The following is a 23,810-nucleotide window of genomic DNA, read 5'->3' as shown; positions in this document are numbered from 1 at the left end:
CTATCGTACTTTTCTGCCCAGCCCTCGGAAAGCAACTGAGGTTGCACGGTGTTTGCACCGCGAAGCTGTGAACCCTTAACCTTTTCATTTTTATTTTTTTCCATTTGAGCGAAGTGATGGAAAACGAGATGCTTTTGGCAGCTTTTCACCTTTTCGCACATACTGGCTAAGCGCCTTCAAGCCGGCTCTGCCTTCTGTACGGCAACCAGGTGTCCAAACATGGCGGCCCCCATGGTGCGCCGCGAGGTGGGCGCAGACATATTGCTGCCAAAGGCCTCTTCCAGAGCCTGCGATCCTTCTGGGCCACCGTAGAAGGGGCGGAGCCAGGGCAAAAGTTGAAGCCGTTCGCGGAAATAACCACGTTTTCGCTCTCCTCGTCGGTCTGGACAAAAATTCAGGTCAGTGTGTGGTTTTGTCCCCAAAAGTTTTTTTTGTTTGTTTGTGTGTGTTTGTTTTTGTCACAGCAAAAGTTTGGTTTCTCACAGGTGACGTGTGGGCGTGGCGTTGTGCGGGGCATGGAATTACCACGGGGTCGGAGGGGGAGGGGAGGAGCAGCCGGGAGGAGGCAGCTGAGGGGAGCCGCGTAGGAACGGGACTTGCGGTATTTGAGGGGAAGCAGAGGCATCTGTGTGTGGTCGGGGTGCCCTGGGGGTCGGTGCCCAGGTGAAGAGTCTGTAGAGATAACGCCCTTGTCCGGGCTGTCAGGGTTTGGGGTGCTGCAGGTCCCCCCACCTGTGAGACGTGCAGGGGGCATTTAGGAAGATCGTGGAGTCAGGTTCAGGTGGGGGGGTCAGTGATGTTGGGCCGGCGCGGTGTCCACGCATGGGAGTGTCTGGCCTGCGTTTCCGATGAATAGGGGAGTGTGATCAGAGTCCGCGGTGCCGAGAGGCTGGCGAGGGTGAAGTTTTGGACGAGCAGGGTCCCTGGTGTTTAAGGTTACGGCCTTGGCTGCTGTTGGGACCCAAGGCATGAGGGCCCAGAGTGCTATTGCCAGTCCTTCTGCTTTTTAACCTTCAGTCCCTCAGTTGACGAACTGGAGACCCAGGGACTAAACCAGCAACGCCCGTGTGTCATGCCTCCTCTGTGGCACCTTTCGCGCTGCAAAGGCAGAACTGAGTTGTGACACAGACATTCAGGTCTGCAAAGGGGACCATGTCCCTTTGTCTCTTTAAGAAAAAGTTTGGCCGAAACCGGTTTGGCTCAGTGGATAGAGCGTCGGCCTGCGGACTGAAGGGTCCCGGGTTCGGTTCCGGTCAGGGGCATGTACCTGGGTTGCGGGCACATCCTCAGTGGGAGGTGTGCAGGAGGCAGCTGATCGATGTTTCTCTCTCATCGATGTTTCTAGCTTTCTATCCCTCTCCCTTCCTCTCTGTAAAATATCAATAAAATATATTTTTAAAAAAAAAAGAAAAAGAAAAAGAAAAAGTTTGTCGCCCCTGACTGGTTTGGCTCCGTGGATAGAGCGTCAGCCTGAGGATTGAAGGGTCCCGGGTTCGATTCCGGTCGGGGGCACATGCCTGGGTTGCGGGCTTGATCCCCAATAGGGGACATGCACGAGGCAGCCAGTCAGTGATTCTCTCTCATCATTGATGTTTCTATCTCTCTTTCCCTCTCTCTTCCTCTCTGAAATCAATAAAGTATTTAAAAAGAAAGAAAAAGTTTGTCTACTTCCGCTCTCACCTCTTTTTTTTTTTAATATATTTTTACTGATTTTTTTACAGAGAGGAAGGGAGAGGGATAGAGAGTTAGAAACATCGATGAGAGAGAAACCTGAATCAGCTGCCTCCTGCACACCCCCCCACTGGGGATGTGCCCGCAACCAAGGTACATGCCCTTGATCGGAATCGAACTTGGGACCCTTCAGTCCACAGGCCGACGCTCTATCCACTGAGCCAAACCGGTTAGGGCTGTTCTCATCTCTTAGTATATCGATACCAGTGGACGCTGTTGCTTATTGGCCTGTCATACATTCATGCGTTTTTCTTTGCTAACAGAATTTTATTTAATATCCATCCCTCTGACAAGGTGAGCCTATGCCAGTGTATCAGTAAGTTTGGGTCCGTCTTCATCAATGGTGGTGGTTCCAGTTCCCACCGCTAGTGACTGAATTACTCTGAAATGAACTTACTAGGAAGTACATGATGCAAATTCTAGCCAACTGTGCGAAAATCTGTTGGTTGTTTCTGAGATAATTTTATCCTTTTTTAAAAAAAAAAAAAATTTGGCCTTGCTCATGGATTTTTTTTTCAAAAGATATGTTTATTGATTTCAGAGAGGAAGGGAGAGGGAGAGCTATAAACAGCAAGGATGAAAGAGAATCATTGATCTGCTGCTTCCCGCACGCCCTCTCCTGGGGATCCAGCCCAAAACCCGGTTGTGTGCCCTTGACAGGAATTGAACCTGGGACCCTTCGGGCCACAGGCCAACACTCGATCCACTGAGCCAAACCAGCGAGGGCTAATTTTGTCTTTTAAATACATAATTTCTTGAGTCAGAAGGGGACCGTTTGCCACCCGAAAATATGCCTCTTTGGGATATTGGTCATTTTAAGCTGGTTAATTTGAGGAAACTGCTGCTGGAGGGGGGGGGGGGGCGGGAGGGGCTAGTATGTTACAACTTTGAAGGACATTTACATGTGTAAAGGCAATCTCATCCCTAAGGTGTCTCCCTCACCTGTCTGAAGCATCAGTGGAGGAGAGAGGACTTAGAGCTGAGTAACCACCTTCCCCTTGTTGACTGTGCATGTCCCGGTAACCTCTGCTAACCGACTCTACAACCCCAATATCGTTAGGTGAAGGTGGCATTTCAGATGATGGCATCTGCCACTTCGGACAGTGACTTCATTTTCCTAGGTCCCTTCTATGTATACAGGAGGTATACATGTTGTTAACCTTTTTTAAAAATATATATATTTTTTAATTGATTTCAGAGAGGAAGGGAAAGGGAGAGAGATAGAAACCTCAATGATGATGTTTGATTGGCGGCTTCCTGAACGCCCCTACTGGGGATCGAGACTGCAACCCGGGCATGTGCCCTTGACTGGAATCGAACCTGGGACCTTTCAGTCCGCAGGCCAATGCTCTATCCACCGAGCCAAACCGGCTAGGGCTGTTATTAACCTTTTTGATTGTTTTTCCTCTGTTAATCTGGGTTGTGTCGATTTAATTATTAGACCAAGCAAAGAACCTAAGAGAAGGAGAAAAAATTATTCTACCCCTACAGTGTCATTTCCCTCATCTTTTTTTCACAATCACTCCACGAAACTCCAGAGAATGAAGGAACACCTTCACCACATGTAGAACCTAAGGATTTATTGGCCCGAAGAGTAAATACTTCCAGGAAACCAGAAAAGGGACACCAGCGATTCTGTGGGCATCGTCAGCAGGAGCACCTTGGCAACAGGTCCCAGAGGAAATGGACCACTCATTGACTTTTCTCCTCAACTTACCACAGGTTGTAACTCCCCAGTGTGGACCTAAGGGGGACCACATACGAAACCTAGCAAACTCGGAGGGGCCTGCATGGTGAGCCTTACAAACTCAGAGGCCGACACAACACATTGGATGGTCTGAAATGAATTCCTTCTAACTAAAAGTGAGTCTAGGCAGTAGTCATGTCCTAGACTGGTATCTTCATTAAAGGTCATTCTTTAGCCCTAGCTGGTTTGGCTCAGTGGATAGAGTGTCAGCCTTCGGCCTGAGGGTTCCGGGTTCAATTCCAGTCAGGGGCACATGCCTGGGTTGCGGGCTCGATCCCCAGTAGGAGGCGTGCAGAAGGTGGCCGATCAATAATTTTCTCTCATCGTTGATGTCTCTGTCCCTCTCTCCTTCTCCCTTCCTCTCTGAACTTAATGTTTAAAAAAAATGTATTTTTTAAAAAAGGTCATTCTTTAACTTAACCAAACCTGTCAATTGTCTTCTTACATCTGGGATGACCTGACTTTGAAATGTTGGGGTAATTTCCTTTTTTTTTTCCAGATTCCTCAGGGTACAATCTCCCACCAGAGCAAGAGACCACAGAATCCCTCAATGTTATTGCTGTCATGTTAATTATCCTATTTCCGCCTACACAGAAGTAGGTGTCTATTCATTTTACTTTTAATCCAATCACAGAGATTTCTCTGCTTTGCCTTTTCCCTCACCCCTAATGTGTCACCAATGGATTTCATGTAACCTTCTTGTGTTTCTTTGATTCTAATATATAAATTAGTTGTAAAACTGCCATTCTCTAAAGCATTTTCTTAATTCATTGCTATTTTGCTTCCAGGCACTTGTCTTCGCTTTGGCTCAAATAAACTCATAAAAATTCGTTACAAGGCACCAGGGACAGTTGAACCATGTGAAGCAGGCGGAAGCTGCAGGGTTGGGTAAGCATTTCCGTGACACCCGTGACTGCAGACAGATTTCTGTACAGAAATACAGAGCAGACCTGAACACACCAAGATAGAGGGCCTCCCTGTTGCCAGCTCTATTCAGAGAACAGAAGGAAATGCTCCAGGCTCAGGTGACTGGATTTGTTTTTTTCTTGACTTTCTTCTGTAATGGATTTGAAGAGGCCTATAAAACCACCTCCGTTAATCTGAAAAGCGCACACACACACACAGATTTGTGCACGGTGAGGTTCCTCGGCCTGTCCTGTGCCCTCGCGCAATCTGGGACCCCTCTGGGGATGTAGGACTGCTGGTTTCGACCTGATCCCAACAGGCCAGGCCTAGGGACCCCACCGGTGCACTGGGCCTCTAGTATGCATATAAGATCTTTGGTTAATCTCTCCCCACCCTCCCCCTCCCCCTTCCCGCTGAGATTCATCAGTCTGTTCCATGTTTCTGTCCCTGTGCATTGAGTGTCTGCCCCTGGTGGTCAGTATGCGTCATAGCTACCAGTCAAACAGTGGACCAATCGAATGATTGCTTGGGCTTTTACATATATATTCTCTCTTTCGAATATATTAATTTGAATATATGAAACGTGTTTCTAGGTTAACAAGCACATTTAACTTTTTCACATTGTAGAAACATCTAATTGGAAGACTGCATGGATGTACAATTACTAATAGTATTTTACTAGGCATGTGAGTCTTCAACTGTATATTAAAATAAAACCCCACTCACTATATAGGTGCAGTCTGTAAAGTGAAAATGAGCAGAAAAACTAACATTTCTCCCAGATCATGTACAGGACGTCACAACATTACACAACATGGAGGTGTCACCAGAATCCCTGACATTTCACGATGTGGCCGTGGACTTCACCTGGGAGGAGTGGCAGCTCCTGGGCCCCGAGCAGAAGGACCTGTACAGGGACGTGATGTTGGAGACCTACAGCCACCTGGTGTCAGTGGGTGAGGACAGCTCCCCCGTGTCAGTCCGATGGTTCTCTGTCAGTGGCTTTTTATTGATAAGCTGCTTAACTGTTCAGAATAAATACAGATATGCGACATGGTACAACCACACATCTTTCTCTTGCCCGAGACAAGAGAGTATAATGTCCCCTCTCCTGATACAAAAGTCATTGTGTTAGATGTGAACCTGTTCATTCTCCATTCTTCTTTTTATTCTAATATATTTTCACTGGCCCTAACCAGTTTGGCTCAATGGATAGAGTGTCAGCCTGCGGACTGAAGGGTCCCAGGTTTGATTCCGGTCAAGAGCATGTACCTTGGTTGTAGGCACATCCTCAGTGGGGGGTGTGCAGGAGGCAGCTGATCGATGTTTCTCTCTCTCTCATCAATGTTTCTAGCTCTCTATCCCTCTCCCTTCCTCTCTGTAAAAAATTAATAAAATATATATATATATTTAAAAATATATATACATATATATATATATTTTTTTCAATGATTTCAGAGAGGAAGGGAGAGGGAGACAGAAACATCAATGATAAGAGAGAATCATCGATTGGCTGCCTCCTGCAAGCCCCCCACTGGGGATCGAGCCCAAAACCCAGGCATGTGCCCTTGACTGAAATCAAACCCAGGAACTTTCAGTCCGCAGGCCAAAGCTCCATCCACTGAGCCGAACCAGCCAGGGCTCATTCTCCCTTCTTTTTTTTTTATTAATTTTTTAAATATATATTTTATTGATTTTTTACAGAGAGGAAGGTAGAGGGATAGAGAGTTAGAAACATCGATGGGAGAGAAACATCGATCAGCTGCCTCCTGCACACTCCCTCCTGGGTATGTGCCCGCAGCCAAGGTACATGCCCTTGACCAGAATCGAACCTGGGACCCTTGAGTCCGCAGGCTGACGCTCTATCCACGGAACCAAACCGGTTAGGGCTCATTCTCCCTTCTTGACAGACGCCAGCCCAATATAACATGTCTGAGTCTCTGTCATTGTTCACAAGCAGGGTATCAAGCCAGCAAACAAGACGCGCTCTCCAAGTTGGAACGAGGGAAAGAGCCGTGGACAGTACAGCGTGGATGCCGCTGTCTAGTCTCTCCAGGTGAGGCGGGGAGAACCAACAAGGCGGGCGGCCGGGAAGTCACATTCTAGTCAGCGAAGTTGTCAGAGCCGTGACAGTGAATGAGGAAACTCAAAAAACCACCCCTCCACATATGAGAACCCTTTTGGAGAAGTTTAGAGGATAGCATGCCCTGGTTTTCTTTTCTGAGCTCTGACTTGCTTATTTTATCTCCATCTTGATTTTGTTGGCATAGTTTCCTTTGTCCTAGGAATCTCAGATTTTTTTTTTCCCTTTGTCCATTGTCCATGGTCACAGTGTCTCTGTCTTATTACCACTTCTGTAGCTAGGAAATTCTACTTTCCAGGTCTCTTTGGAAAGACAGAACTTTGAATTCATCACTTTTTTCTTACTACCAGGCCTCCATGTCCTGGTTGGAAATAGTGATTTCCCTCCATAAGCTCCAACCCACTTTGGATGCTATGTCCCCGTGATAACCTGCTTTTCACGGTGCATTTATGTTGTTTTTCCCCATCCTCCAATGGTCCTCAGTTCTCATCTTAAACGTCTCCTCTGTTCCCATGAGTTGACCTCTTTCTGTTCTGTGACATGGACTCCCAAATTGACTTCTCCTTCAGTATCGTCTAATGAACACTTTCTTCCAAAGTATTTTACTCATCGTCATGGCAGCTGGCCTTTGACTTCTCATTTTGTGTGTGAGAGCAGGAATCGACTTCCCTCCATTGTTTTTGTTTACTGTTAGTTTCTCTTTCCGAATTCGATATTTTGAATTCTGTCTATCCTGGCATCACCTGGGTTGTTCCCTGCATGCTGAGCTCCCTTCTTAAAGGTCTCTTCTGTTTCATTTGATGAACAAGAAAAGATCTTAACATACTACATGAGTTTGAGACCAAACAACATCATAACTTATGTCTGCTTCAAATGACTTACTTCCTAGTTTTTCCAATTCAGATTTTTGTTCGTTCTAAAATGTTATCACTGTATATATTTATTTATTTACTCATTTTAATTGTTTTATTATTATTGATCTTAGAGAGAGTGAGGCAGGGGAGGGAGGTAGGTAGGTAGATAGATAGATAGATAGATTGATTGATTTGTCATTCTACCTATTCATGCATTTATTGGTTGATCCTTATATGTTGCCCTGACCAGGGATGTGCAACCTTCATATATTGGGATGATGCTACAACTAACTGAGCAGTTTGGTCAGGGCTACAGTTATTTTCTTAAAAACAAAACAAAAGAAAACAAAAAAACCCACATCATAATTTTAATGGTTTTACTTAGATTTAGTATATCAACATATACGTAACTCCATTGAAAAAATCCGCCTTATTAACCGGTACACCTGGTAATTCACATGCCATACATTTTACCTAAATTATATAATTCACTGGTTTGTGGTATATTTGATATAGATGGGGTGGAACCATCATCACAATCAATTTTAGAACACTTTATATTTACAGAAATGTTTTTAAATATATTCATTTAACATATTCATTTTAATATATTTGTAGTAAGTGCTTTTGTTAATCCTCACCGGAGGATACTTTTTCCATTGAGAGTAGAAGGGAAGGAGGGAGAGGAAGAGAGAGAGAGAGAGAGAAACACATTGATTAGTTGCCTCCTGTATTTGCTGGTACTGGAGATCAAACCTGCAATCCAGGTACATGCCCTTGACCTGGAATCGAACCTGCAGTCTTTTGGTGAATGGGCCAATGCTCCAACCACTGCACCATACTGGCCATAACTTGAGAGAGAGAGAGAGACAGAGAGAGAGAGAAAGAGAAACATCTAACAGTTGTCTCCTGAACTGGCCCCCACCAGTTACTAAACCCTCAACCTAGGCAAGTTCCCCTACCTGGAATCAAACTAGTGACCCTTCCGTCCATGAGACAAACTCCAACTAACTAAGCCACACCATCCAGAGCTATTTATACATTCTTATTGAGGCCTTGATTCCTGTAGCTCTTTATAAGTTTTGAAATTGGGAAGAGTGAATTACCCAACTTTGTTGTCTTTCAAAATAATTTTGATTTTTGGATGGTCAAATTTTCATTTGAATTTTAGAATCAGCTTGTGAATTTTTGCAAAAGAAGAAACAGCTAGGATTTTGGTAGGGATTACATTGAATCTGTACCTTAATTGGGTAGTAATTCCATCTTAACCATATTAAACATCCTGATCCATGATCATTGTCTGTCTTTCTATTTAATTTGGTCTTTAATTTCTTCCAACAATATATTATAAGTTTCAGAATAAGATTTCTACAGTTCCTTTTCTTAAGTTTATTCCTAAGTATGAGATTCTCTTTTATTATTTAAAATAATTATTTAAATGGAATTATTTTCGTGATTGCATTTTCAGATTATTCATTTCTAGGATATAAAAATAAAACTGATTACTTTCTCATCATATGCTGATGACACTTCGTCCCAGGTAACCAAGTTTCCTGTCATATGAAATTGCAGTTTCTCTTTCAGTGATCTCTGTGATACGATCTTGCTTAGAAAGTCTCTGTCCTTTTCCTGAAAACTCTCATGCATTCCATACTTGTGATTGCCTCCTGCAATCTAAGTGACTGCTTTATTTCTTTAGAACTTGCATTTTGATAGCCTAATATTTTTTAAAAATACATTTTAATTGATATCAGAGAGGAAAGGAGAGGGAGAGAGAGAAACATCAATGATGAGAGAGAATCATTGATCGCTTGCCTCCTACATGCCCCTCCCACTGGGGATTGAGCCCGCAACCCCGGCACGTGCCCTTGACTGGAATAGAACCTGGGACCCTTCAGTCCGGAAGCCAATGCTCTATCCACTGAGCCAAACCAGCTAGGGCAATAGTCTAGTATTTTTTAAGTTAACAGCTGTACTCTAGTTTGCACAGTCCTTTCATTCTCAGTAGAAGTACTCTAGATAATCAATAATAAATTTATATCTTCGGGCAAAAAATGCTGTAAGGAAATTGAAGCAGCCAATGGAACAGTGGGCGTTCCTCCCAGAATTGCTTTGAGGAGTGGGAAGGGCTCTTTGATAGGGTTCCTTTGAGCACCTAGATGAGGGATATGAGTCAGCTCCCTGGAGCTCTCCAAATGTAAGCCTATGGGAAGTTCCAGAGCTGAATTTGGAATGTGTTTGAGGAACTTCTAGGAAGCCTCTCTGGATAGAGTGAAATGGGCAGGCGGGAAAATGACTGTAGATAAGGACAGCGTGGTGGCAGTGAGCTATTGGTCACACATCGCCTCTTGAGGCCAATGAAGACCTTGCTTTCATTCCATTAAAGTTGAAAAACCAGTAGAAAAGTGACATTATGTAACTAGGTTTGAAAATGGACCACTTTGCCTATAATATATAATACATACTGTATAAGGGAGGGAAATATAACCAAGTTACACTCACCATCACAATTTGTGACAGTAGAAAAATGCAGATTAAAATTTTGAAAGATAAAAGGTGGATAGGGAAGAATCCAGGAGTGACTTGAAAAGTGCTAAATTGCCTGACCTAAGCCCTGCTGGTGTTGCTCAGTGGTTGAGTGTTGACCCATGAACCAGGAGGTCATAGTTCAATTCCCGATCAGAACACATGCCTGGGTTGCAGACCCAATCTCCAGTGGTGGGCATGCACCAGGCAGTCGACCAGTGAGTCTGTCTCATTGATGTTTCTCTCTCTCTCTCCCTCTCTGAAACAAATAAAAAATAGTAGAAGAAGAATAGCAAGTGTTAGGCACATGATAACCCTCAGTAGTCTGTTATAATTTCCTGGAAATCATATGCTGAGCATCTACATTATACTCTCTGTGTATTTGTTCTGTACACCTGTCAGCAGGTATGCACCGGATCACAATACTCAGTGTTTGCTTCTTTTTTTTTTTTTTTTTTTAATATATTTTATTGATTTTTTACAGAGAGGAAAGGAGAGGGATAGAGTTAGAAACATCGATCAGCTGCCTCCTGCACACCTCCCACTGGGGATGTGCCCGCAACCAAGGTACGTGCCCTTGACCGGAATCGAACCCGGGACCCTTCAGTCCGCAGGCTGATGCTCTATCCACTGAGCCAAACCGGCTTCGGCAGTGTTTGCTTCTTTTTAGTGGAGTTATTGAGTTCCAAAACTTTAGATATGCCTTCGTGTTTTATTTTACAGGTTTCAAAACACAGTCTAGTTTACTATCTTTCTTTGAAGAATTTGTAAATGTTCATGGACTGACACATATTTTCAGAATAGACCTTTTATAACATTTATACAGTCAAATAACTTCTTCATATTTGTACTTGGATATGTGGTAATAATATTAAACTTTGTTTCACAATGCAGTCTAGATTTTCTCCTCATTCTGAACTTCAGTAATATCCCTTATTTCATTGAAAGGCATTTCACTTTCTGGGTGGCTCACTCCACATAATTCCTGGAGTAATGTTTAAGTCCTCACTTTCATTAACCTCTTCTTGCTTCTCCCATTTAGCCCATCAGTGAACCTTGTCTTCTCTTTATTTTTTTTTAAAATATATTTTATTGCTTTTTTACAGAGAGGAAGGGAGAGGGATAGAGAGAAACATCGATAAGAGAGAAACATCAATCAGCTTCCTCCTGCACACTCCCCACCGGGTATGTGCCCGCAACCAAGGTACATGCCCTGACCGGAATCGAACCTGGGACCCTTGAGTCCGCAGGCCGACGCTCTATCCACTGAGCCAAATCGGTCAGGGCCTTGTCTTCTCTTTAAATGCAGGTTGAGCAAAAGCATGTTTGCCATTGTGAGTACATGAAACACAGGTTTATACTTGTATTATCATTAATCAATGACTGCCAGATTCCCCATATAAACGCCTCTGAACCTGCTTCTGCCCCATCCTGTGTATCTGACTTAATCCACCTCTTACATCTCCATTCCTCCTTTCACCATGTTTCACAGGCTGTGATTACCTTTATTACTTTGTTTCAGGTTTCTGTATCTAGAATTATTAAACCTAGAGGCCCTACATATTTACTCAATTCTGACACTATCTATCTAGAAGTAGCGTTAGACCCTTCGAGTTAAGAGTTCGGGGGTGCTGAAGGCCTGGGATGGGAGGGAGGGGGCTGGAGGGTGTCAATGGGGGAGAAAGAGGGACATAGGTAATACTTTTAACAATAAAAAATTGTTTAAAAAAAGTAAAATAAGCAAAGACACAAGTCAAGAGGTCATCCCATAAGACTGTACCCAATTCTGATTTCCATCACAAGTCCAAATTGTCACCTATACTTCTGACCAGCTGGATATAAATTGGAGGGTTTCCTGAGTTTTTTAGGTTCAATTTGTGGGAGCAACTCTCCATACTCAGAGAAATGCTTGGGTTTATTGTTTTATTATGAAGGATACAGATGAGTAGGTACAGAGGACAAGGTCTAAAGAATTTCTGAATAAGGAGCTCTGTCCCCATGGAACTGGAGTAAACCACCCCCTGGGCTGATCAATGTGTTCCCGAACCCAGAAGCTGATCAGATCTAGTTGAGTTTTCATAGAGTCTTGGCCAATGTGGCTCAGTTGGAGCATCGTCCTGTATACCAAAAGGTTACTGTTTTGTTTTGTTTTTAATATTTTTATTGAGTTTATTTATTTCAGACAGGAAGGGAGAGGGATAGAGAGATAGAAACATCAATGATAAGAGAGAATCATTGATCAACTGCTTCCTGCACGTCCCCTCCTGGGGATCGAGCCCGCAACCCAGGCATGTACCCTTGACTAGAAACGAACCCGGGACCTTTCAGTCTACAGGCTGATGCTCTATCCACTGAGCCAAACCAGCTAGGGCATAAGGGTCTTTTTTGATGTATAACGAAAGATATTCATAACTCTTAGACAATTACATGAAACAGACTGACAGATCTCAAGAGGGGAGGGATAGGTGAGTTGGGAAGAGATTAATCAAAGAACATATATGTGTATGTACATTGTCCATGGACCCAGAAAGTAATGTGGTGAAGGCCTGTAAGGGGGCAGGGACAAAGTGGAGGGAGGCAGAGTGGGGGAAAATGAGGAACAGCTATAATAGATTCAACAATTAAAAAAAACTTCCGATTTTTTAATGAATATAATGAGATGTAATGAAACCTAGTATCTTCTTAAAGTATGGTAAGTTTAGTGTAGTGTTTGAACACTCTTAAAATTTATTCTGCCCTGGCCAATTCATACAATCCCTCAATGAAATCTCTACTAATTCTGTAATGAATATTTATTACTTATGGCATAATAAAATCTATTTATATATATATACTAGAGGCCCAGGGCATGAATTCATGCACCAGTGGGGACCTTTGGCCTGGCTTGCGGGATTGGGCCGAAACCGGCTCTCCGACATCCCCTGAGGGGTCCTGGATTGAGAGAGGGTGCAGGCCAGGCTGAGGGACCCCACCGGTGCACAATCAGGGTTGGGGAGGGATGCAGGAGGTTGGCCAGCCAGAAGGGACCACGGTCTGGCCCATCTTGCTCAGTCCCCAGCAGCAATCTAAGCTAGCGGTTGGAGCGTCTGCACCCTGGTGGTCAGTGCATGTCATAGCGACTTTTCTACTGGTCAACTCTCTGCCCCTCGTGGTCAGTGCAAGTCATAGCGACTTTTCTACTGGTCAACTCTCCGCCCCTGGTGGTCAGTGCATGTCATAGCAACTTTTCTACTGGTCAACTCTCTGCCCCTGGTGGTCAGTGCATGTCATAGGGAGCAGTTGAGCGGCCTTAGCATATCATTAACATATTACACTTTGGTTGAATGGCTGACCAGATGACCGGACGCTTACCATATTAGGCTTTTATTATATAGGATATATTTTATTGATTTCAGAGAGGAAGGGAGAGGGAGAGAGAAACATCAACAATGAGAGAGAATCATTGATTGGCTGCCTTCTGCACACCCCCTACTGGGGATGGAGACCACAACCCAGGCATGTGCCCTTGACCAGAATTGAACCTAGAACCTTCAGTCTGCAGGCCAATGCTCTATCCATGGAGCCAAACCAGCCAGGGCATAATAAGATCTATTATGTTCAAAGTTACTTGCTGTATCTTCTTAAAATATGAAAAATTTACTGTTATATTTGAGTTTAAGGTTTAGATTTAAGGTCAGCTTAAATGTAGAAAATAGGGTTGAAGTTAAATTCGAGTTAGTTCTAGAGTTGAAATATTTTATAATTTGATGTTAAAGCTAGAGATAGTGTTAGAGTTAGTTTTAAGCCTCGTGCCAGACGTAGAATCACCTGATGTGTTAGAATTTGCTTATTTGTTTAAGGTTATTATTTGTGGGAACATTAGAATTAATGTTATATTTTGCTTTATGTTTTGCATTCAGTCGTGGTTATGATTTGGAGAAATATTTTCGTTTCTTTGAGTAGTGTTTGTACAGTGATTATATTTTGGTCCAGGGTTTGGTTTGAGTTTCAGATCCAGTTAAATGTTTTGTACAATTAAATGAGACTTGATGTTAGTGTTTGGTATGAAGTTAGGATAAATTTTTTAAAAAATTACAAGGGTTTGACAATCTCAGTGTCAAGAACTGTGGACGAAGACAAGATATATTTCTTTTTTTTTTTTTAAAATATATTTTATTGATTTTTTACAGAGAAGGGAGAGGGATAGAGAGTTAGAAACATCGATGAGAGAGAAACATCGATCAGCTGCCTCCTGCACACCCCCCACTGGGGATGTGCCCGCAACCAAGGTACGTGCCCTTGACCGGAATCGAACCTGGGACCTTTCAGTCTGCAGGCCGACGCTCTATCCACTGAGCCAAACCGGTTTCGGCAAGATATATTTCTTACTGTACAAAACATAGAATTGACACTAAATAGTTAATATAGCAATAGGCATTCTGGCTCAGTTGGTTGGAGTGTCGTCCAAAACACCCAAGGGGCACTGGTCCTATTTTCGGTCAGGATACATACCTAGTTTGAAGGTTTAGTCCCTGATCAGGGTGTTTACAGGAGGCAACTGATCGATGCCTCCCTCTCTTTCTCTCTCTCTCACTTTCACTCTTGCTCTCGCTCTCACTCTCCCTTTCTCTCTAAAAGAAAAAAAAAAAAATCAGTAGTCCTGGCCAGGTGGCTCACTTGGTTGGACTGTCGTCCTTACACCAAAATGTTGTGTGTTCGATTCCTGGTCAGGGCACATGCCTTGGTTGCAGGTTTGATCCCTGGTCAGGGCATGTATGAGAAGCAACTTATAGATGTTTCTCATATTAATGTTTCTTTCTTTCTCTTCCTCTCCTTCCTCTCTCTCTAAAATCAGTAAAAATATATATCCTCAGGGGAGAATTTAAAACAAAATGTTTTAAAAAATCAATAAGTAGCCCTAGCTGGTTTGGCTCACAGGATAGAGCGTCGGCCTGTGGACTAAAGGGTTCCAGGTTCAATTCCAGCCAAGGACACATGCCTGGGTTGCAGGCTTAATCCACCCTCCCCCAGTAGGGGGTGGACAGGAGGCAGCCAATCAATGATTCTCTCTCATCATTGATGTTTCTATCTCTCTATCCCCTTCCCTTCCTCTCTGAAATCAATAAAAATATTTTTAAAAAATAAGTATATTTTTAAAATAAATAGATACTGCACATGAAGGCATTTTGTAAGAACAGTTTTATTCTTTAAAAAGTATATATTTTTATTGATTTCCAAAAGGAAGGGAGAGGAATAGATAAATAAAAACATCAGTGGTGAGAGAGAATCATCGATCGGCTGCCTGCTGGGTACCCACCCTGGGGATCCAGCCTGCAACCAGGGCATGTGCCCTGACCAGAAACAAAACATGACCTCCTGGTTCATAGGTCAACACTCAACCACTGATTCACACCGGCCAGCCAAGAACAGTTTTATTTCAAACACAGATTATGAGAGATTACAGAATGATTTATTGTTCTCTTCTTTCTTAGAATTCAAGAAAGTTGCTGATCCTCTGAATCGTCACGTGCAAAGTCGAAGCCTTCAGAAGAATCTGGGATTATGCTGTGAATATAATATGTTTGCAAATATTGTTCATCAGAGTGAAGGTCATTTCCTATTAAAGCAAAATCATGGTATGTTTGACATTCGTGAAAAACCTTTAAAATCGAATTTACATTTTGAAAACCAAAACAGAAGCTGTCACTTAACTAACTCTGTTGAGTTGAATGGCGATGGGACATGCATTCTACATGCTAACAATGAACAAACTGAAATGCAATTTCCTGTCAGTACGAAAAACATCAGTAATGATTCACCGGTTAATAAGCAACAGATAAGTCACAACATAGAGAAAGCCCATATGTGCACTGAATGTGGGAACGCCTTCATGAAGATGTCTCAGCTCACTGATCACCACCAGAGAGTTCATACTGGAGAGAAACCTTATGGATGCAGTCTGTGTGGAAAAGCCTTCGCCAGAAAATCCAAGCTCACTAAACATCAGAAAATTCATACAAGACTGAAATACAAATGCACTGAATGTGACAAAACTTTCCTCAAGAAATCACAGTTCAGTATACATCAGAAAACTCACCTGGGAGAGAAACCATATACCTGTAATGAATGTGGAAAAGTGTTCATCAAAAAGTGGCAGCTCATTTATCATCTGCAAACTCATACAGGGGAGAAACCCCATGGATGCAGTCTATGTGGGAAGTCCTTTTCTACAAAGTCTTATCTCACTAAACATCAGAAAACTCATACAGGAGAGAAACCTTATATATGCAATGAATGTGGGAAAGGCTTCATTGTGAAGTGTCGTCTTATTGCACATCGTCGAACTCATACTGGAGAGAAACCATTTATATGCAATGAATGTGGGAAAGGCTTTACCTTGATGAATAGTCTTACCACACATCAGCGAACTCATACAGGGGAGAAACCCTACATATGTAATGAGTGTGGAAAGGGCTTCACCAGGAAGAGTGTTCTCATCAAACATCAGCGAACACATACAGGGGAGAAGCAATATGTATGTAGTGTATGTGGAAAAGGCTTCACCATAAAGAGTAATCTCACTGTACATCAGCGAACTCATACTTTAGAGAAACCGTTTGTTTGCAATGAATGTGGGAAAGGCTTCACTGGGAAGAGTTATCTGATTGTACATCAGCGAACTCACACGGGAGAGAAACCCTATGTATGCAGTGAATGTGGAAAAGGCTTCCCAGGAAAGATGCAGCTCATTTTACATCAACGAACTCATACGGGAGAGAGACCTTATGTATGCAGTGAATGTGGAAAAGGTTTCAAAGCGCACAGTCATCTCATCAGACATCTGCGAACACATACAAGAGAGAAACCCTTTTCTTGTAGTGAATGCGGAAAAGGCTTTACCATGAAGACTAATCTCACTGTACATCAGCTAAGTCACACTTCAGAGAAACCGTATATGTGCAGTGAATGTGGGAAAGGCTTTGCCGTGAAGAGTCGTCTTATTGTACATCAGGGAATTCACACAGGAGAGAAACCCTATTTGTGCAGTGTATGTGGAAAAGGCTTCCCAGCAAAAAGCAAGCTGATTGCACATCAACGGATTCATACAGGAGAGAAACCTTATATATGTAGTGAATGTGGGAAGGGCTTCACAGAGAAGTTTAATCTAATCAGACATCAGCGAAAACATACAGGAGAGAAACCCTTTGTAGTGTATGTGGATAAGGCTTCACTATGAAGAGAAACCCTATGAATGTAATGAATTTAGGGAAGCCTTCATGACAAATTCAGGACTCAATGAGGAGAGAAGTAGAATGGGTGCAGCAATGATGGGAAAGCTTTTGCCCACTTGTCAATCCTTGTTAAACATGAGAATTTATAGATAGTTGCTTTGGGGAAATCCCTTTTTGTGTTCTGGGACCTCAAGAAGATAGTATGCGCCCTAGCTGGTTTGGCTCAGTGGATAGAGCATTGGCCTGCGGACTGAAGGGTCCCGGGTTCGATTCCGGTCAAGGGCATGTACCTTGGTTGCGGGCACATCCCCAGTTGGTGTGCAGGAGGCAGCTGATTGATGTTTCTCATTCATCAATGTTTCTAACTCTCTATTCCTCTCCCTTCCTCTCTATAAAAAATTAGTAAAATATATTTTAAAAAAAGATAGTATGCAATGAAAATGACTTAATGCAAAGAGTCTGATACTGTGTTTACTGATCAAGTATGTCATATTATCTCTCGATAAAAAATTACAAAATAACTCAGATACAATCAGCCTTGGTGAAAATATTTTAGGACATTATATATCTAAATAGTGTTCATTGAGACAAATCCCATGAATGTAACAAATTGGGAAATACTTTTGTGGTAAGTAAACCCTATCCTATGTCATCATCAGGGATTATGAATTAATAAGTATTTTTAATTATGGGAAATCATCTGTCCAAAAGTAAAACTTCAATAGATGTCAGTTCATACTACAAAATAATTTTGTCTTGTAATGCAAATGGCATAATTTACAGTAATTTATGTTGCCTCAACATTTGCCAGCAAATCCTTGCTGAAATATCACTGAACACATTGAATTTAGTGGTCTTTAGCAAAAGCTTAGGTAATGTAGTGAATGCAACGAGGCTTGAATGAAAAAGCATTGTCACAGGTCTAAGCAGATAGTACACCTCACAGGCAATTGGGGACAGGATGCCTTCACCATATTTCTAGCTGCCTAGACTTTGAGTTAAGCTTTAAATAGTGGCAGTTACTCTCTTTATGGATCAAATTTTAATATACGCAACATAAAAGTGTTCTATGCCTGTTTCATTATGTAATTAACTTGTGCAATTCTTTCATTCCAACTTAAATGATTGGTTAACATACAAAATACCTGATTAGTACTCTTCAAAAATTGAGGACATAAAAAAGAAAAATACCAAGAAATGGTTACACAACAGAGAAAATGTAGGAAACATGATGTCTAAAATCACTATTGTATTTGGGGTTGAATCTTGGGACAAGAAAAAAATGGTAGCGGCAAAACTTGTCAAATCTGAGTAGTATCTATAGTTTGGTTGCTTATTATTGTAAGGTTTAATCAGAGATGTAAGACTTAACCGGACCGAAACCAATAAGTTGACCAAGACAAGCAGGTTAAAAGCGAAAAATCGCGTTTATTGAAAGCTCTCGGGTGAGGTCCCGCGGTCCGAGAGCACAGGCCGGGGGAGTCACACTTATTCACCGGTGGGCTTCACCGGTGGGCTTAGAGAAAATGAATTCAAATTCTAAGCAAGGCTACAAGCAGAACTTCCCTTTTTATTCAAGAACCAGCCCTATGTGCACTTAGTGGTTATCTCGCTGCTGGCCTTGAAAACAATACAGTTCTATCCAATTAAAAAATGCACCTGGCATGGCATTGAAATTATGGGCATATCTAGTCTCTGGCCTACAAGGTCAGACAGCTTAAGTTTATTTTCCTCATTATTCAAGCAGGCTAGAAAGCAAAGTTTGTAAAGTTCCTGCTTTCCCAGCCCCAGACCTTACAATTATACCAATGTTAATTTCTCAGTTTCATAAATATACCATGGTTATATAAGATGTTCAGATAGGAAGTTGAATGAAGGTATATGCGAACTCTTTGTAGTAGTACCTTTTGACTTTTGTACAAATATAAAATTTTCCCGAAGTAAAAAATTGATTAAAAGTAGGTCTAGCCCTAACCGGTTTGGCTCAGTGCATAGAGCATCGGACTACAGACTAAATGATCCCAGGTTCAATTCTGGTCAAGGGCACATGCCCGGGTTGGGGGCTCCATCCCCAATTGCGGTGTGCAGAAGGCAGCTGATCAATGATTGATCAATGATTCTCATCATTGATGTTTCTATCTCTCCCTCTCTGAAATCAATAAAAATATGTATTTTAACAAAAATAGTTCTAATCTATGTAAATTATATTTCAATGAAACTATGAGGAAAAGCAGATATGATCTAATTTTTAATTTTTTAACATTCCCATATTATAAAATGTTTATATATATATTTATATATATATATATATACTAGTATATATATATTATTTCATGGCAGGCTAAACTTTTTAAAAATGGGGTATTCATAAAACAAATTTAATTATGTTTGGCTTATGACACTCTTTTCTAAAAAAAGTATTTTTATTGCCTGGTCGGTGTGGCTCAGTGGTTGAGCATCAACATATGAGCCAGGAGGTCACAGTTCAATTCCCAGTCAGGGCACATGCCGAGATTGTGGGCTCAATCCCTGGTGGGGGGCGTGCAGGAGGTGGTCAGTCAATGATTCTCTCTCATCATTGATGTTTCTCTTTTCCCTCTCCCTTCCTCTCTGAAATCAATAAAAATATATTTTTAATGGTAAAAATTCATGTGTATTTTACCACCTTAAAACAGTGTGTTCTCCTTTTTGAAAATTCTAGAAAATTTTGGTCTCATATGAAGTTTGTCTCTCACAGGGTACATGACATCACAGGGTGCAAGTGGTGTAGCTAATCCATGGAATTATCATGGGGGGTCAGGTGAAAGGACGCCAAGGTATTTGCAAGGAAGGAGGTGATACACCTGTCTGTGGTTGGGGTACATGTGGGGTCATCAGGTGATTCAGGGTCTGTAGAGATCAATGACCATGTCCCTACCATCATGGTCTTTGCAGGCCACTCTGTTTTTAATGGATGGAGGTGCCGTTTAGGATGATTGCAGTGTCAGGTTCTGGGTCAGGGTTCAATATGGGGCTCAATGCTGATGGACATAGGTGGTCATCACATGAGGGCATCTGGTCCAGGTTTGGGAATAATCGGCTGTGTGATCAGTGTCTGCGGTCCTAAGAGTCTCGTGAGGCTGAAGCTTTGGATGCCCAGCACCCTGGGCTGGTGGTTGGGTTGAGGTTCCAACGCTGGCTCAGTGGTTGAGCATCAAAGTATGAACCAGGAGGTCACGGTTTGATTCCCAGTCAGGGCATATGCCAGGGTTGGGTGCTTGGTCCCCAGTGGGGGGCGTGCAGGAAGCAGCCAATCAATGGTTCTCTGTCATCATTGATGTTTCTATCTCCCTCTCTCTTCCTCTCTGAAATAAGTAAATACATATTAAAATTTTTTTCATTTACAGTTGACTACAGCATTATATTAGTTTTAAGTATACAAATTAGTGATTAGACATGTATGTAACGTACAAAATGATCACCAGGTAAGTCCAATACAGGGCTGTCTCTAATGGTTTTCTACACCAAGCTTCTTGCTTCAGAAAAGTAAATGAATCCAAATTTCCTAGTCACATGCCACACCCCCTAAACCAGAAACCCCAGTACTGAACCAGGGTCCAGGATTATGCCTTTTTAACAACAGCGTGATGCACACCTCTTTTTAAAAATATATATTTTTATTGATTTCAGAGAGACAGGAAGGGAAAGGGAGAGAGAGAGAGAAACATCTATGAGAGAGAAACATTGATTGGCTGCCTCCTGAAAGCGCTACCAGAGACATGTGCCCTGACTGGGAATCTAACCTGCGTCCTCCTAGTCGCTCAACCAACTGAGCCACACCTTCTGGACTGCACACCGCACCTTGACATTCTTGGAAACCCTAAGTCCTGGATTACAGCTCCATCACCTTGTAATGGGATGCATTCAGGTTATGTCCTTACTGTTGATTCCAGAGTTTTACTGGCCTCACGCTAGTGGCTTTTTTCAGGGTCCCTACCCCCAATGACAAGTTAGACTCATCCCAGCAGTTCTTTTCTCCTAGTTGGTAATGGCCAGCCTCACACTGTACCAGTTTCTGAAAACGTTTTTGTTCTTAAAAACAAAACACACACACACACATACACACACAACAACCCTCTGACCAATTATATTTTGGCCAGAGCTATCCGTGGGTATCTGTTTACCAGATGTATTATCTTCCATTGTTCCTTTCTAGCAGTGCCTCTTCAGCTGCGAAAGTGACATCTCAAATTGTTCATTTGGAAACGTGTTTCTCCACTCTATATGCTCCGTGGCTAAGGTACTTTTCGGCTCGGCCCTCTGAAAGCAACTCAGGTCACACCGTGTTTGCATCGTGAAGCTCTGAAAATTTACCCTTTTTTAAAAAATATATTTATTGGCCCTAACTGGTTTGGCTCAGTGGATAGAGCGTCGGCCTGCGGTCTGAAGGGTCCCGGGTTCGATTCCAGTCAAGGGCATGTGCCTTGGTTGCGGGCACGTCCCCAGTGGGAGGTGTACAGGGGGCAGCTGATCGATGTTTCTGCTCTCATCGATGTTTCTAACTATCTCTCTCCCTTTCTGTAAAAAATCAATAAAATAATTTGGAAAAAATATTTTTTATTAATTTTTTACAGAGAGGAATAGAGTCAGAAACATGAATGAGAGAGAAACATCCACCAGCCACCTCCTGCACACTCCCCACTGGGTATGCGCCCTTAACCAAGGTACATGCCCTTGAGGGGAATCGAACCCGGGACCCCTGAGTCCGAAGGCTGATGCTCTATCCACTGAGCCAGTGGTCGGCAAACTCACTAGTCAACAGAGCCAAACACCAACAGGACAACAATTGAAATTTCTTTGGAGAGCCCAATTTTTTAAACTTAAACTTCTAACGCCACTTCTTCAAAATAGACTCGCCCAGGCCGTGGTATTTTGTGGAAGAGCCACACTCAAGGGGCCAAAGAGCCGCATGTGGTTCGCGAGCCACAGTTTGCCGACCACGGCACTGAGCCAAACTGATCAGGGCAAATTTACCCATTTTTCACAGGAGTCGAAGTGCCAGAAAACAAGATAATTTCAGCACCTTTCCATTTTCCCGCCATCCCTTGCTTCCGGTCCCAAAGTGTGGTTCTGCCTTCTAGTAAGGCAGTCAGTAATCCCGACATGGCGGCCCCCGTGGCGAAGCCGCGTTACGAGCGCGGACATATTGCCACCGAAAACCGGAAGTTGTCTGCGTTTCTTCAAACGCCTCCTTCCCTGGCCACGGAGACGGAGCGGGGCCAGTGCAGAAGTTGAAGCGCTTTGCGGAAATAAGACGTTTGCGCTGCCCTGGTGGGTTTGGGGGGAAATTCAGGTGAGTGTGTGGGTGTGTACCTAGAAGGGTTTTCGTCACAGTAGAAGTTCTGTTTCTCACAGGGTGACGTGTGGACGTGGTGTGTGGAGAAGGGCATTATCACCTGGTCGGAGGGGGAGGCAGCTGAGGGGAACCAGATGGCCGCGGGATTTGACCCGAGAGGCGTGAGTCTGTGGTTGGGGTGCCCTGGGGGTCGGTGCACCGTTAATAGTCTGAGGAGATAACTTCCGTGTCCTGCCTGGGGTTACCTTCAGGACCCCACTTGTAAGCAATCAGTAGGCATTTAGGATGATCACGGGGTCGGGTTCAGGTTGGGGACGTAATGCCGGCGCTGGTCCCGACCTGGGAGTGTCTGGCCCGGTTTCGGTTGAATAAGGCCTTGTGATCCGCGTCTGTGACCCCGAGAGGCTTAGGACACAGAACTTCTGGACGCGCAGCACCCCTAGTGTTTCTTCAAGGTTATGACCCCTGGCTGCTCTTGGGATCGGTCTAATCCTGTTTTTTAAAAACTATATTTTATTGATATTTTACAGAGAGGAAGGGAGAGGGATAGAGTTAGAAACATCTATGAGAGAGAAACATCGATGAGCCGCCTCCTGCACACCTCCTACTGGGGATGTGCCCGCAACCCAGGTACATGCCCTTGTCAGGAATCGAACCCGGGACCCTTCAGTCCGCAGGCTGACGCTCTATCCTCTGAGCCAAACCGGTTAGGGCCCAATCTTGTTTTTTAACAAAAGTAATTCATTAGTTCACTAACTACAGACCCAACTACCAAACCAGCAATGCCCACTTGCCACATATTCTCTGTGGCACCTTTTGCCTTGTAAAGGCAGAACTGGATCTTTGTGACATTTTGGTTTTTTTTGTGTGTTTTTTTTTAAAAAATATATTTTATTGATATTTTACAGAGAGGAAGGGAGAGGGATAGAGAGTTAGAAACATCGATGAGAGAGAAACATCGATCAGCTGCCTCCTGCACACCTCCTACTGTTGATGTGCCCGCAACCAAGGTACATGCCCTTGACCGGAATCGAACCCGGGACCCCTCAGTCCGCAGGCCGACGCTCTATCCACTGAGCCAAACCGGTTTTGGCCTTTGTGACATTTTGGTCTGCAAATTGGAAAATGTTAATCTCTATCTTTCAGAAAATGTTTGTGGGTCGCTACCGCGTATACAAAAGGTTTACATGTTATTAAACTTTTTTTTATTATTTCCCACGGTTAGTCTGTCATATCAATTTAATTATTAGACGAGCCAATGAACCTAGAAGAGAAGGAAAAATTATTTTTCCTTACAATGTCATTTCCTTCATCTTTTTTTTTTTTTTTTTTTTACAATCATTCCAAATAAAGGGACACCAGCAATACTGTGGGCATTGTGATCAGGAGCACAGTGGCATGAGGTCTCAGAGAAAAT

At 43.0% G+C, this 23,810-nt stretch overlaps 1 protein-coding gene across 4 annotated transcripts; it reads left to right on the top strand.

The window, feature by feature from the left end:
* The first annotated feature begins 316 nt into the window (after window positions 1-316).
* LOC308235412 (uncharacterized protein) lies at window positions 317-18,228 on the top strand. 4 transcript variants are annotated; one of them, XM_080644186.1, is made up of 6 exons: window positions 326-398; window positions 3,978-4,074; window positions 4,267-4,366; window positions 5,167-5,340; window positions 6,345-6,440; window positions 15,319-18,228. In XM_080644186.1, the coding sequence occupies exons 4-6, from the start codon at window positions 5,199-5,201 to the stop codon at window positions 17,061-17,063; spliced, it is 1,983 nt and encodes a 660-aa protein (XP_080500312.1). In that variant the 5' UTR covers window positions 326-398; window positions 3,978-4,074; window positions 4,267-4,366; window positions 5,167-5,198; the 3' UTR covers window positions 17,064-18,228. The 4 variants fall into 4 exon arrangements, with proteins under 4 accessions (XP_080500310.1, XP_080500312.1, XP_080500309.1 ...); XM_080644183.1 differs by having other exon boundaries at window positions 4,267-4,503; window positions 5,178-5,340; XM_080644184.1 differs by lacking the exon at window positions 3,978-4,074 and having other exon boundaries at window positions 317-398; window positions 4,267-4,503; window positions 5,178-5,340.
* The last annotated feature ends 5,582 nt before the right edge of the window (window positions 18,229-23,810 follow it).

Source organism: Plecotus auritus, assembly GCF_963455305.1.
Source record: "Plecotus auritus genome assembly, chromosome: 10".
Taxonomy (NCBI): Eukaryota; Metazoa; Chordata; class Mammalia; order Chiroptera; family Vespertilionidae; genus Plecotus; species Plecotus auritus.
This window is presented reverse-complemented; position numbering and strand designations above follow the sequence as displayed.